Source organism: Nakaseomyces glabratus, chromosome M, assembly GCF_010111755.1.
Source record: "Nakaseomyces glabratus chromosome M, complete sequence".
NCBI classification, from domain to species: Eukaryota; Fungi; Ascomycota; class Saccharomycetes; order Saccharomycetales; family Saccharomycetaceae; genus Nakaseomyces; species Nakaseomyces glabratus.
Genome location: NC_088963.1, coordinates 750190 through 764616, shown reverse-complemented (window position 1 = coordinate 764616; position 14427 = coordinate 750190). Strand labels below are relative to the sequence as shown.

Below are 14427 nucleotides of genomic sequence, written 5' to 3'. Positions count from 1 at the left end.
AACAATGACCTAGAAGATTGATGTTTCATATTCATAATTTTTATGTTTCAACATTGTGGCCCTATTTTCTCTAACTGGTAGACCGTTGATTTACTTTAAAACTGAGTTTTAATCATGCCATTAAAGTTGCATAAGATATAATACAAGAGACATTAGCCCATTTTTGGGACGAACAATTGCCATTCCAATCACAATTGGGCTAGGTCTATCCTGTAACAAACATTCTGTACTTTTTGTACCTATATAATTTTTCATAAATCCATGTAGATAGTTTTGAAATTCAACCTCATTTTTTTCCCTTTCTTGAATAAAAATCAGAAGAACCAACTTATTTTTGCCTGAATCGCAAACACTCTATAATAGTGAAATCCACAATATTGGATATTCTAAAACAGTTGTCAAGAGCGTATTTGAAACAAAAAGATTGAATATTAAATTTAATCAACCTCATCTAAAGGAACATGAGCAATGGATAATAGAGTCAATGAAGTACTGCTGAATTCAAACATAATATTGGAAGCCAATTTCCACTATGAGAAGCTTACAATGGTCAATGGCTTGTATAATGGTAAGCAACCGATGCTCTTTCTTTTACTTGGGACAATTAATGATGATGGAGTTGCCTCTGCATCAGAAGCACTATCCGTGGTCCTGAATGTCGATTCTAGAACCGGTCATTTCAGCTTTGATAAGGAGCAATTGGCTACGCGTATCGAACTCATGAAAGTAACACACAAACAAGATGAGCTAATCGGCTTTCTGACTATTAATAGTAAATACTACAACTACGAAGAAACTATCCGCATGATCTTGATTGATTTTATGCCACAATTTGTCGGCTCTGCAATAATATTCTCGTATACACCTAATGAATCGTCAAGTGAAAATAAAACCCAACAAAAGAATACAAGCCATCTCGATTTGTCATGCCAGCTTATTGAAAATTATAATATCGACACTTGCGATCTCAAATTTCAGATTGAGTACAATAATATCGAAATTCCTGTTGTGTCGGGATCTAAGAGCGAATTAGAACTAGACGAAATGCCACTGCAGGATGAGATAAATTATTACCACGACAGGAAAAAACATATTAAACAGGAATTGAGTAGGGTAATATCATATTTAGGCAATGCTTCAAGTGTTGAACAACCATTAAACGCGGCTATCTTAAACAGAGCAGCAATTATTACACATCTACTGAATAGAAACCCTACTAACGATATAGAAACTGCCATTTCAAATATGGAAAATGAAATTAGGCTTCTCCAGACTACTTTAGAGCAATGGGAAATTGTCAATATGAAAGATAATCCATCATAATGTATCCCCGTAACCTTATTTTCGTCTATTTAGATTAGCATTACATATTTAGGGTGCTGGGCACCCTAGGATATATTGTAACATTATGCATGAATATATTATTATTGTAACTAATGATGATTATACTAGAAGTCTTCTGATACCTGTAACAACTTTCCATTCTCCACTTTCAGAATCAAATTGGCACCCAAGAAGACGCTTACCAGTCACAGGGCAGCGACCTTCATGTTTGGGGATATAATCTAATGCACATGCATAACACGTAACGTAACCAGTCTCAAGGACACAAGGATTCTCGATGGAGTCTTTACATATTGGACAAATATCACTCTTTTTAGTGCCTATTTTTTCAGAGATCTGACTCATTTCAGAGTCTTCAAAACTATCATTAGATGCTTCTTCTGATATGTGCGCGTTTGGTGGTCTTGGTATGTCTTTATCTATGTCGTTAAGTTTTTTCTGTAATTTTGTCGTAAGGTCTTCAGTGTTCCACCATTGGTAAACTCGTAACATAAATATGAATGCAGGGAATAACTGAGAACCTGTAAGTCCCGCCATACCTCCTAATGAACCAATAGCGGACTCAAAAATGCCTCTGATAGAGGACATATTTGTTCTAGTTGGCCTTTCATTATTTTTGAGCGTTTTAGAAGGTGAAATACTACCATTCTCCAGTGGTAGTGTCATTCTTGTATATTCTATCTTGAATAAGTATTCTAAGAAAGTCATAGAACCAGTTCTACCGGTCAAAAATGCTAATTTAACAACCATGTTTAACAAAGATGTTAAGCTGTTCCACAAAGGGTAAAGTCTGACAAACCATTTTATAACAAATCTCTTTAACTTGGTCTTTTTATCTGCCCCACCAGTCTCATCATCTAACTCGGTGGATAACATGGCAATTCTAGACTTTAGTTTATTATAGACTTCAGAAAGTCTGTGACTGATATATGGTAAAATTATCTTCTGTAAAAACACCACTCTTTTCTGTCCATTAGTCAGCTGTAAGGATTTAGGCCATTGTAAATTTGGGTTACCTGCCTCTCGTGCCTGCCTTATAGCTTGTGCCTGCGTTAATACTGGGTCACTATTGTTAAACCGTTGCAAACCATAAAATTTGTCTACAAATGTGGAGTTATACTTGTCGATATGGTACCATTCAACAAGACCTTGTACTCCGACGCCAAACCATTCTTCAAAGTAGTTATTCACTTGCAATGTTGTCCAACTGGGGTATCTGGAGATCCAGTAATTCGTGAGTATGTAACGTATTGATGCTGGCAAGAGCTCATCTATCTCTTGTGAGGAAACTATTTCAAATATAGTCGGGAATAACGAGGATACTCCCTCCCCACTGTTAGAGGTAGCCGTTGCCGGCAGATTAGAGAAGAAACTCATTAATTTTTGTTGGCCTCTATCGTTCTTCTTAAAGCAATGAGAGCAATTTAAAAAAACCTATTGATGTTATTATATATGCCACTAGTTTGTGCGTGTTGAAGCCAATTTAGAAACTTATCATCGGTCTTAGTCACTTTCCCTTCGCGAAGACCTAGCTGCTTTTCGTCATTTCGCAGCAATCTTGCTAAGATCAACATATAACATGAATTAATATTGTCACTGTACATTGAAAATATGAGTAGTCTACTGTCTCTGGGATTAAATTATGATAGATTATAGAGCAATGGCTATCTTGATCGAAGCAGTATCAGTGCTTTCATGCTCAAGTTAGCCTCCTGACCTATTAACTTAACTATAAGTGTCTATCTAGTGATTACAAATTTGATTTGTAGTGCATTATTACCGCTATAAACATCAATGCAGTGAACTAGAACTCACAGTTAGCATGGAAACGAGCCCAGCATAACGTACTATATACTATTATAATATATATATAATGACGTAATGTCTGTATCTCCATTGTTCATCATCCACGCTTGGGCGAGTGATTTTTGTCGAGGAAATGACAAAGGCACAAGCTTATAAGGATAGAATAGTCTTAGTAAATTGGCTGAAAGAAGATTTAGTACTGCTTTTGAGTCAGTGTGCTACTGACATTAGGCAACATTAGCTATTGTGAAAACCACCAGAACACCTAAAAAAACCATGTCATTGCCAAGAAGATGTATGACCTCTGACAAAGGTACCTTTGGTGCCTATACTGCAGAGGAACGTTGGCCAATTATTGTTCAAAACGCCATAGATGATGTTGACGCTGAGTTGAAAGATATCAAGGATCGTGGTGATGATTCTGAGCAGATTTTAGAAGACGGTGAGTTGCTTAAGAAACAATTGATTGAGTTCCGTGAGGAAATTTTGGCAAACACGCCATTGCGTAAATTTACCGAGCAAGAGATTGCCATTGCAAACATTCCTTTGTCTTTCAACGAAACGTTGGATGAAACTGCTGATATTAACAAGTCCTGGATATCATCTGAGTGGCTATTCACCGAAGTTTACATGTACAGACGCATTAACGTTTTATTCAAGTCCAAGAAGAGCCCATTCTGGCAGGAATTCGATATCTTTGACAGATTGAAACAGTCTACTTTCAAGGCTTCCCTTCATGGTGTAGTAGAACTAGCTATCAGATACAAAAAGTTAAGCCATGAATTGCAATCCTTAGATCTTTCTTCTGGGGAATCTCAAGAAGTTCTGAAGATTCTTTTTAAGGAATTCACCGAAGTTTCTCTATGGGGTAATGCCACAGATCTTTCTTTGTTGACAAGCATCTCTCTAGAGGACATCAAATCTATTCAAGGAGCCAAGGCTAGAGAAGCCTCCGAAAGTAAAATTGTGGTTAATGATACCGACAAAGCTTGGGATGCATTGATTTCGTCCAAGCCAGGCAACAGAAGAGTTGATTTTGTGCTAGATAACTCTGGCTTCGAGCTATATGCTGACTTCTTAATGGGAGCTTTCCTTCTGAGATCAAAGTTGGCCTCAAAGTGTATTTTCCATGCTAAGGATATGCCATACATGGTAAGTGACGTAATGATGAAAGACTTTGAAACTTTACTGAAGGATCTGGAAGATCGTGACTTTTTCCCAGTTACCAGCGGTTCAGAGGATGACTTGGCTCTAAATGACTTGGCTACTGATATCAGAGATTTCATCAAAGAGGGCTCATTTGAATTCCGTACTGACAGCTTTTGGACTACCGAACTAGATTACTGGAATATTGACCCATCTGAGAAAAAGTACCACGGCGCTGAAATACATAACGACTTCACTAAATCCAACTTGGTGATCTTCAAAGGTGATTTGAATTACAGAAAGTTAACCGGTGATAGGACATGGCCACGCACAACATCGTGGGAAGCCGCAATTGGCCCTCTAGCACATAACGGTGTTCCAACTTTAAGTCTGAGAACTTGTAAGGCTACTGTCCAAGTTGCGCTGCCAGAAGGCAAGGACGAAGAGCTATCTGCAGTATGGGAAAAAGATCACCCAGGGCAAGGTTCTTGGTGGTGTTGTAGCGGTAAATGGGCTGTCATCTGTTTCTCAGACGGAAAGTAAATTATCTCACTCCGAACATTTACACATTTGTTATAACAAAAATTTAGTAGACCCACATCTGTGTATAGTATATGAGTTTAAATAAATATATATCCTGATAAAGAAAACAAAATGAGACATACCAATGCTAGCACGAGTATCTTTCTGTTGATTTTTCACCTTTAACATATCCTACTACTGTTTTGTTGTGCCACCCTTAGCTCATCGGGACCAAACTCGCACCGATGATTTTGACAAAAACAGTCCAAATACACATATAAAGTATGATAATTGAATAGAAATTTAATTCTGGCTATGATAACTTCGTATATATCTCTAATAGGATAACATAAAGTTAAGTTAAATATTATGTCTGGCACCATTTTAGAGCAGTTTAGAGGCATACAAGGCACCATAGATAGAAAACTTCTCCATACACAGCTAAGACAGGATTCGGAAGAGTACCAAAAGTTGCTGACCGGGACAATACAAGAGCTCCTTGATTTGAAGTCCAAAGTTTACCATAAATTATCATTATTCAGCTCCAATGAAACTGTTGAAGACATTGCTACGAGCTCGTTGCTATACCTTTCCTTAGACTATTATCTTGGGCTGCTATGCTCACGTAAGCAAGCAACATCTAACCAATTAGCAAACCCAATGGACAAAAACAAGATGAGGATAATGTTTTTGGACAAAGCAATCCAATTATTTATGCAATATCTGAGCACTTTACAGGACAATGAAATCCTCGATGAGAGCATTAGTAAGAAAATCGACGGTTTTGAGAACACCTTCATGCCAACCATGGATGAATTATACGCGGTGCCAAAGCACAAGGAAGACTTGTCTGGCGCACAGTTGAGACGTCAGGAGAAGATTGAAATGCATAAACAGAACACTGCTGTTGCTCAGCAGCTTAGAATATTAGAAGGGAAAGTTAGTGAGGACCAAGAAAACGATGACGACGAGCTCTTACGGAAGTTATACCTACAAAAACTAAAGCTTTTAAGTTACGAAACCTTTGATGAGATAGAAAAAATTCTTTATGAGAAGGAGCTTCTGTCAAACTTTGTCAGGATGGCACCACAGAGCGACAACGAGCCACACTTGGCGGGTAATGATCAAAGTAAAAGCAGCAATGACGACCCTACTGGATACACCGACAAGTTAGAGACACTGAACAAACCATTATTATCCAAGCATGGTAAAGTACTGCGTAATTTCACTCTGGTAGATAAGAGGTCTGAGTTAAAAAGCAAAGTTAAGGGCTATGGTCAATATGGTCCGACCATGTCAGTGGAAGAGTTCCTAGAACAAGAATGGGAACAAGGTAGAGTTTTGCAAGGTGGTGAAGAACCCACGAAGGAAGAGATAGAAGCTCTTAACGAGGACAATATGGAGTGGCAAGACAAGGAGACATACAAGGCAAGAGAGTGGGACGAGTTCAAGGAGGAGAATCCTAAAGGTAGCGGTAACACTATGAACAGAGGTTAAACAAAATCTTAGAGCATTTGAATAATCTGAGAGAAAAAAAAAAGTGTGTGTCTGCTATTAATCATTTCTTGTTGTCGAGGTCATATACGTATGTAGATAGTAACATTAACATTCGCATTCTAGTATTATATAAGTTTCATCACTTAAAGTGATATCGTCATTTTCATTACACTCGTTTCTGTTCTCATTAGGTAGTAAATTGGCACCTATCCAGTGTAGATTTTTCAGTAACGTTTGTATATTCGTGAGGTCGTCTCTAGGTAAGTATAACCTTACGTGTGATAAGTTCCAGTACCCAGCCATCTCCAGTATGGCGAGTAACCATTCCTTGTGCTCATGTATTACATGTTCCTTTGTATGCGGTATTATCACGTGGAATATCGAACCATTGGCTTTACACCATATGAGTTCTTTGAAGTAAAGTGGTAAATAGAGCAGCGTATATCTATCGCCCACATTTCTCCATACATGTCGTACATTCACAGTCATCGAGCCTGTTGGTTTTGAAGCTGAGTTGTTAACCAGGCTGTTCAAGTGATTTCCTACCCGTTTCACCAGCTTCTTTTGAAACTTCTTGTGTTCACCGTGGTAGTATGGCAGCAGGAACTGGTGCTCTGTGAGGTATATGATATCCCATAGCAACTCGGTGACCAGCTCGTTTGTATTAGCCCCCAATTCGATGTCACGCGCACCACTCATGGAAGGAATCCCGCATAGAGTAATTGAAGAACTGTGGATTCCCACCGCTATGCTTTTTCAACAGCGTCCTTATATCAAAACTGAACGATATCCCTGATATACTCGGATCGCCCAGTTGCCTTTGCACTTCATCATTGGACAAGAAGTCAATAACATGCGATACTTTCTTCTCCATTTTTGCAAGTATGAATTGTATTAGATATTACTGAGAATGTTTATGTTTTTTTTAATTGTATGTCTTTCGTATCACAGTTGTATTCGGGGAATTGTTAGATTTGGTATTGAATATTCATATGGTATTATATATTACCAGCTCATCGCATTCCTGCAAGGCTTAATATTTTTCCTTAGTGTGAAGGGATCAACGCTGGGTACCCCCACCATCACAGAAACAATTGTGGCTTTCCCTTCTCGTCGTGGTGTGGCATTCCAGTGTATATCAGTATGTGTGTATCAGTGTGTGTGTATTAGTGTGGTGTATGTAGGTCGTTAGAAGGTACACTAGAGCATTGATCTGGTTGAACGAAACGGATTTTAGTTAGATACCAGCACCTACACCCACACACCACTGCTGTTTCCCAATCGCAATTATTTGTGTTCTAATAACACACACCCACACACCCAGAGACTGTCTTCATGTTTAGAAGGTTCGTTGCAAGTTACATCCTGGATCGGCAGTTTGGCTTTGAAAGGGACGTTCGTTAATTCACATGGTACGTTGTGAGTGTGCGTATGTTATAGCACCTACATCCGGGTGTCTTATTTATAACTGGTTTATGCAAGTCTATTCCTATATACTTCCTTTCTATGTAGGTATCAACAATACAAGTGAAAGATGTAGGCTTATGCATTGTGTAGATGCATTTGGGATTTCTTATTATCCCCCCAATGTAAAGGGATTTATTTGTAGAGGTGGAAGTAAATTTGGAACTCTAGCATTTTAAGTAGAAGTGTAATACGCAATTTGCCAAAAATTCTTTGTCACCCATTGACAGATTTTAATATCTACATGGTATGCACATATACAGTAAGCAACGTTCTCTGTGGGTAAAGAAAATTTCTAAAATCTCAGAAAATTTCTAAAATTTCTATCTTGGTAATGGGATCCCGGTGATCTACGTTTGACATAACGGTTCCTTCACTGCTTTCTAGGCTCATCCTCTCCTCCCCCCCCCCCGATGCATCTATAAATAAATATTTAGCTTACTTATATATAAACCTTTCTGCATTGACACCTGATATTTTGATTCTGTACAGTATCACAACAAACACACATCCACAACACAACAAACCGATGGAGACCAGGGGGTTGATACACTGGTTGCGGTACTACTACAAAGTCTTTCACCGGAACAGGACTCTGAAAGCGGTCGCTGTGCTTCTGAGCTTTGTGCTGTTCATATACTACGTGCGTAACTCAGACATCACTGATAAACTGGTTACGTTTGCTGGCGAGGAGAACGTCAAGAGCTTACACGCTGTGAAGGCGAACATCAGGGCGAACTGGAACCAGGAGGACGATGGGGACAAGTTCAAGAAGGACCTAAGTGCTTCTTTGCAAGTGAAGCTCGACAACATACTGGGGACTCAAAACATGTCCCTTGCCGAGATGGGCGAGCTGCCAATCGATGCAGAGACGATCGAGGAGCAGAAGAGTATTCGTTACGCCAAGCTGTTGAAGGATCACAAGGCCACGGAGAACAGCACAATGGGGTTCCTCTTCAAGTCTTTGGCTAACGAAGGGCTGAAACCCTCAGCATGCATATATTCTTTTGTCACGGGCAACTCAGAATTGAGGAAGCTACTAAGAACTATAGAGTCTGTACAGAAGAAGTTCAATCACAAGTTCGGTTACCCCTGGGTGATCATCAGTCCCGAGCCCTTGTCAGAGAAGTTCCATGCCGACGTTGAAAAGAAACTAGAAGAGTTCACATCTGCTATAGACGATGTCAAGACTGAGGTGGAGTTTGGAACCGTGCCGCCTGAACATTGGGGGTTCCCTGATTTTATCGACTCAACCGTGGCTTCAAACGCCAGAATTGATCTGTTCGATATTCCCAACGGTGACTCGCAATTATTCAGATTAATCAATAGATACAACGCTGGCCTGGCAGCTCATCACACATTGCTGAAAAAGTATGATTGGTACATGCGTGTGAGCCCCGGCATACGGTTGAATTGTGAGATGGAATACGACATAATGAGGTGGATGCAGGATAACCGTAAAATATTTGGATTCACTTTATCAATCAAAGAAATTGAACGTTCTGCAAAGAAAATATGGGGCCATAACTTGAATTTCACTGCACACAACCGAGAATTCTACAACCCCATTGAAAAGTCAAGTTTAAGATCTTACATCCAAGTTGGAAGAGATACATACAATTATTGTTCCTTCTCTACCGATTTGCAAATTGTGAATCTGAACTTCTTGAGATCACCAGTATACACAAAATATTTTGAGTACATGGACAAAGCAGGAGGCATATTCTATGAGAGATGGTCCGATAGCATTATCCAGTCAATGGCATATTCAACTATGGTACCAGCTAAAATGATTCAACATATCAGCCCAATGGGATACCAGAATAAAGAGACAGTAGTGTGCCCTGCAGATGATATAATGTGGAGGGAATATAAATGTGAATGTGATCAAGGTAGTGATATTTCCTTTAACCGTGACTTAACTTGCACGCAGAGATACAAAGACACTCAAGGAATGTTTTGAATAGCTTCACATATTATTACATCTCATTGGAATATTATTTTTAAAACTAGGTTAGAGCACTATTTTGTCATATACTCCTTTCTTCATACAGCTATATTCATTTTATAGTGTTCTGAAGCTTTGAATTTATAACTATCCAATACTCAAACTTTGATATATTATAAGTGATATATAGGTACATCAATCAAAGACTACTTACAACCTTTGCCAAGTGCCAAATGTCAAGTTATGCCTAATAAGCTTTGCTTTTCATAAACTAAACTATGAGATACTTTTTGATGCTGGCTTACTTTTCATTTTGATCCTCATGGATATGGAGATTAATACACCTATCACCAAATTTACAATACCCTTTTTGATAATATTTGCATGGCGTGCTATAGGCCCTTTCAATTGTCTGTGTCTGGTGAGAGAATGGACACGACTGCCCAGCTTGGCAGGAACCCACCATGTAAAATTTGCATGGTATATGAGAACAATCCTTTCTCCTCGAGTATTTATTTTGTGAGCCGCTACCGATATTCTTGCTCTGGTTAACTTGGTTGGTGATAGCCAAACATTGCAGTATCAGTTGCTGCTGCTTTGCACTAAATTTACTCAAATCAACATTAGTCATGGAAAAGAAGAGTATAATTCAGTAGACGATATTTAATTATGTAACGATAAAGCTTTGATACCGCTGTCGAACCAAAGAAAGCTTCTAATATTAAATTATTTAACCACATCCCTTTGTCCCTTCATCATTTATATACGCTTGGTAATTGACGTTGGATAAAATTTGGAAGGCATTTATAGCAATCAGGAGAATTTTATATACTTGCTAAAAATATATACACTTGCTAAAATATATACATTTGAGAGCAATTTTGACTACCTTTGCTTATATTACTTAACAGAAGTCTATCGCTTTGTCCGAGGCACTAAAAACACTAAGAGCGAGAAGCGCATCACAAAGTCCAAAAAAAAAAAAAAAGAATACATAGTCTTTACACAGATAATAAGGTGGCATCGCGGGACCTGTTGCTATATCTGGGCTCGAATCTGGCGGGAGCAACTTTCACTGTTAGTACATATTACATCCTTTTTAGTAGCGGTATTCTTTTTGGCAATAGAGAATGAGTGACGAAAGGTATCAGAGCAGGTACGGTAGGTACGATAGTGGTAGAGGTGGTAGAAGCGGGTATTACTCTAATTACCAGAATTCTAGCCACCACAGATCAAACGACGGGCCCAATACAAATACGCATGGGCCCAGCAACGGTAATGGTAACAGTGGTGGCTATTACCACGGGTATTACAATAGGCACGGCTCAATGAACGGTAGGGCTGCAAGTTCAGGCAGAGGGTACTATGGTGGACACAATACACATATTACTAGTGCACCACACAATAATCCTAATGCATATTCGAGGGCCCCAGCGACAGGCAACACGAGTTATACAGGCTCATATTATTCTCGAGGTGGGAATTCAAGTGGACGTGGGGGCTACTCTTCATATAACCGCGGCGGATACCACGCTTCACACCAGTATAATAACGGTGGCTACTATCATCGCAACAACAACTATAATAGCAGCTACACGGAGAGACAGAAGAGTGTCAGCGGTGATAGTGCCACTAGTGGTGGCATGAAGTATACATCATCACATCGTACCACTCACGTGACACACCCAGCACACCCACCAATAACAATACAACGTAGTGGTAGTAACGGCAATGGAGTAGCCCAAGGCAATGCCAGCTCAGGAGAAGTACCGACAGCTCCCAGAAGAGAGACTACAGCTCAGAATAATGGCAGGGACAAAAGAGAAGAGCAACTAAAGAAATATGGTATAAGTAACATGGCCCAAGGCTATCTGGAGATCATGGATCAGAATAGTAGCAGTACCACAAGCGTTACACAAACTGAGATAGAGTTAGATGAAAAATTACGTGAGATGAACAGCCAAGTGTTTCGGACAATGTGTGAACTGGCCTTAGTAGAGAATCAATACACACGCGACACTTTGAATGTCCAACTTACGCAGGAGAAGCTAGACACATTATTACTCAGCTAAAGAAATTATACTGTTTATAGTAGATATACAATTGCTAAACACTAAATATTTTTTCAATAGACGGAACCGTAAAATATCATCGCTTCCCGTCCCATTGTTTCCTCCATTGTCCTTAATATTATCCTTTGATTCTCGTTGTATGCATCAGTGAGTGTGTTACAGCTTATAGTCAAGAAACTTCTGTTTAAGTTACGGACCCGTTGGTTACCACTCCGCGACTTCCCGATCTGTCCAAAGAAGAGCAAGCTCGCTGGATACTCTGAATATTTCGGTGATAATGACAGTATTTCCAAACTTGAAATGGGAAAGAAGTATTACCCGGCTACAATGCTTAAAGAACCTTCAATTCTGCTGGGGGGGGGGAAGTGGGGTAGTGCAACACCCGCAGAGAGATCGAGAAGTTACACACATATGACGTCTTGAATGTCGATTACTATCGCTCACTACGTACTACCTCTCCCCTACATTTCCCAGAATGGTAGAACGGGGGGGGGGGAAGTTGTGAAGTTCAGACACAGAGGGAACGCAGACAAGCTGAAATAGCTGAAACGAAAGAAAAACGAAAGAAAAACGAGGCTTTGCAGAGAGATGCAGTAGAGAGAACAAGGGTAGAATAAGCTGGTGTTAGTTCCCTTCCCCCCCCGCAATTAATTGTAGAGAAGAGCAAAAAACAAAAAACAAAATGTCTGCGACACCCTCCCCATGTGAAAGACCTGCGCAAAATCTGCTCAAAAGACGCACAACAAACCCACACAAAAGTGGGAAAGTGGTGCTGAAAAAGGGCAGCCATCGCGTCGGGAATATCCCTTGTGTTGAGAACAGATAAAAACACGATCCCACCCCGAAGTACGGGCTCTACTGTGCATATCACTTGGACATAGCTCCACCCTCTCTGGCAGAGGCCCCCCTGCTAATCTCTTGTCCCTCATTTCTTCTCCCCCCCACCAAATTCCAGATAAGAGAGACAAGACAAGAGAGTACACACGCAACGCAACTTAGACATAGAGAAGGATTGCTGCAGGACCGTAGTTTTGAGCAAAGCGAAAAAAAGGTCAACAGAATCGCCCTCGGATGGAGGAAAGACACCACGGCGAGCACTGCTCTCTTATCATATGCCCCCTACGTGGGACTGTGGGAAGGCTGGGCCCTCCCTGCCCCCCGATCTTTGAATGTTTTTCGTGTCCGCTGCTTGTCAACAAGGAAAAAGAAACAATGTATGTGAGTGAAAAAAAAAAGAAATGAGTAGCTGAGCCCTCCATGAAATTATACACTATAATATTGGAATATTACAGCAAATTATATATATAACAAATGTATATAACAGATAAAGGTTAAGAGTGCATCTGGGGTTGAAAACGTATCTGATACACAAGTACTTGTTCTCAACCCGCGCCCATACGACACTATAGTTTCAATAGACAAAACAAAGAACTAGAAACGAACAACCTGAACAAAACAAACAATGAAACGAGAAGTTGCATACTTGGCTATCACGAATGCCTTCTTAGTTTTCTTCATATTGTTCTACACATTTGATTTGCTTACACTGTGTATAGATGACACTATTCATGATACTCTAACCGCATCTGACCTGAACTCCAGTGTGCCTAGGGAGGATGAGCTAATACCTAGAATTATCCACCAGACCTACAAGACAGAGGATATCCCAAAACACTGGATTGAGGGACAGCACAGATGCCAGGAGCTACATTCTGATTATCAGTATATCATGTGGACTGACCAGATGGCTCTAGACTTTATAACCGAGCATTACAGCTGGTTCTTACCCACCTTTGTGGGCTACAAGAGACCAATCCAGCGAGCAGATGCAATTAGATACTTTATTCTTTACCACTACGGAGGTATCTACATCGACCTCGACGACAAATGTGAGAGACCTTTGGACAACTTATTAAAGTTGCCAGCGTTCGTGAGAAAAACATCCCCTCTGGGTATCTCTAACGACGTGATGGGCTCAATGCCGGGTCACCCATTCTTCTGGAAAGCCATCCACAATTTGAACCATTACAACAAAAACTGGTACGTGCCATATTTGACGATTATGTCCAGTACGGGGCCTTTGTTCATCTCCATCGTGTGGAAACATTACCGTAGATGGAAGATCTTTACCAAGAACTACGTACCCGTGAAGATCATACAACCACAGGACTACAAGGGGTCATCCTCCTCCTTTTTTTCTATAGTTAAGGGGTCCTCCTGGCACACAGATGATGCCAAGTGGATGAAGTCTCTGGAAAACCACATCCTATCTTGTGTGGTTGCAGGATTCATATTTGCCTTCTTCATCCTATACGGGGAGTACATCTTCTACTGCTGGTTATGTTATAAGAAACCAATCACACTAACTAATTCAGACAGTGGGAGTAAAAACTCATGGAGCTCGAAATTACTATGGGTTTGGAACAGGATCAAGTTCAGATCATCAAGTTACACAACTACTTACCCCACTACACCAACAACTAGCCCAAAGAGATCTAGGAAGGACTCAAACGCCGTTTTTGACATCGAGAAGAGAACCGTGAACGTTTGAGACCTATACTGATCCTCCCAATTAACTAGTTTATGCATATTTTCCCTCTCATTTTGATGTTCTATGATTTAAAACAC

The 14427-nt window shown here is 40.0% G+C and overlaps 9 protein-coding genes across 9 annotated transcripts; 6 read left to right on the top strand and 3 right to left on the bottom strand.

Annotated features, from left to right (window-relative positions):
- Positions 1 to 468: 468 nt before the first annotated feature.
- Positions 469 to 1323, top strand: CSI1 (Csi1p; the record flags this gene model as incomplete). Its single annotated transcript, XM_449674.1, has 1 exon — positions 469 to 1323. One exon carries the CDS (start codon positions 469 to 471, stop codon positions 1321 to 1323), a length of 855 nt encoding a protein of 284 aa, XP_449674.1.
- Positions 1324 to 1443: 120 nt separating this feature from the next.
- Positions 1444 to 2721, bottom strand: PEX12 (ubiquitin-protein ligase peroxin 12; the record flags this gene model as incomplete). The annotated part of the gene is made up of 1 exon (XM_449673.1): positions 1444 to 2721. The coding sequence occupies one exon, from the start codon at positions 2719 to 2721 to the stop codon at positions 1444 to 1446; it is 1278 nt and encodes a 425-aa protein (XP_449673.1).
- A 705-nt stretch (positions 2722 to 3426) lies between these two features.
- On the top strand, positions 3427 to 4839 carry GVI51_M07425 (putative methyltransferase; the record flags this gene model as incomplete). Its single annotated transcript, XM_449672.1, has 1 exon — positions 3427 to 4839. The coding sequence occupies one exon, from the start codon at positions 3427 to 3429 to the stop codon at positions 4837 to 4839; it is 1413 nt and encodes a 470-aa protein (XP_449672.1).
- Positions 4840 to 5187: 348 nt separating this feature from the next.
- On the top strand, positions 5188 to 6315 carry TAP42 (Tap42p; the record flags this gene model as incomplete). The annotated part of the gene is made up of 1 exon (XM_449671.1): positions 5188 to 6315. The coding sequence occupies one exon, from the start codon at positions 5188 to 5190 to the stop codon at positions 6313 to 6315; it is 1128 nt and encodes a 375-aa protein (XP_449671.1).
- Positions 6316 to 6420: 105 nt separating this feature from the next.
- OAZ1 (Oaz1p) lies at positions 6421 to 7014 on the bottom strand (the record flags this gene model as incomplete). Its single annotated transcript, XM_449670.1, has 1 exon — positions 6421 to 7014. One exon carries the CDS (start codon positions 7012 to 7014, stop codon positions 6421 to 6423), a length of 594 nt encoding a protein of 197 aa, XP_449670.1.
- Positions 7015 to 8308: 1294 nt separating this feature from the next.
- KTR6 (putative mannosyltransferase) lies at positions 8309 to 9742 on the top strand (the record flags this gene model as incomplete). The annotated part of the gene is made up of 1 exon (XM_449669.1): positions 8309 to 9742. The coding sequence occupies one exon, from the start codon at positions 8309 to 8311 to the stop codon at positions 9740 to 9742; it is 1434 nt and encodes a 477-aa protein (XP_449669.1).
- Positions 9743 to 10028: 286 nt separating this feature from the next.
- On the bottom strand, positions 10029 to 10358 carry LEE1 (Lee1p; the record flags this gene model as incomplete). The annotated part of the gene is made up of 1 exon (XM_449668.1): positions 10029 to 10358. One exon carries the CDS (start codon positions 10356 to 10358, stop codon positions 10029 to 10031), a length of 330 nt encoding a protein of 109 aa, XP_449668.1.
- Positions 10359 to 10857: 499 nt separating this feature from the next.
- LGE1 (Lge1p) lies at positions 10858 to 11799 on the top strand (the record flags this gene model as incomplete). The annotated part of the gene is made up of 1 exon (XM_449667.1): positions 10858 to 11799. One exon carries the CDS (start codon positions 10858 to 10860, stop codon positions 11797 to 11799), a length of 942 nt encoding a protein of 313 aa, XP_449667.1.
- Positions 11800 to 13261: 1462 nt separating this feature from the next.
- SUR1 (mannosylinositol phosphorylceramide synthase catalytic subunit SUR1) lies at positions 13262 to 14350 on the top strand (the record flags this gene model as incomplete). Its single annotated transcript, XM_449666.1, has 1 exon — positions 13262 to 14350. The coding sequence occupies one exon, from the start codon at positions 13262 to 13264 to the stop codon at positions 14348 to 14350; it is 1089 nt and encodes a 362-aa protein (XP_449666.1).
- Positions 14351 to 14427: the final 77 nt, after the last annotated feature.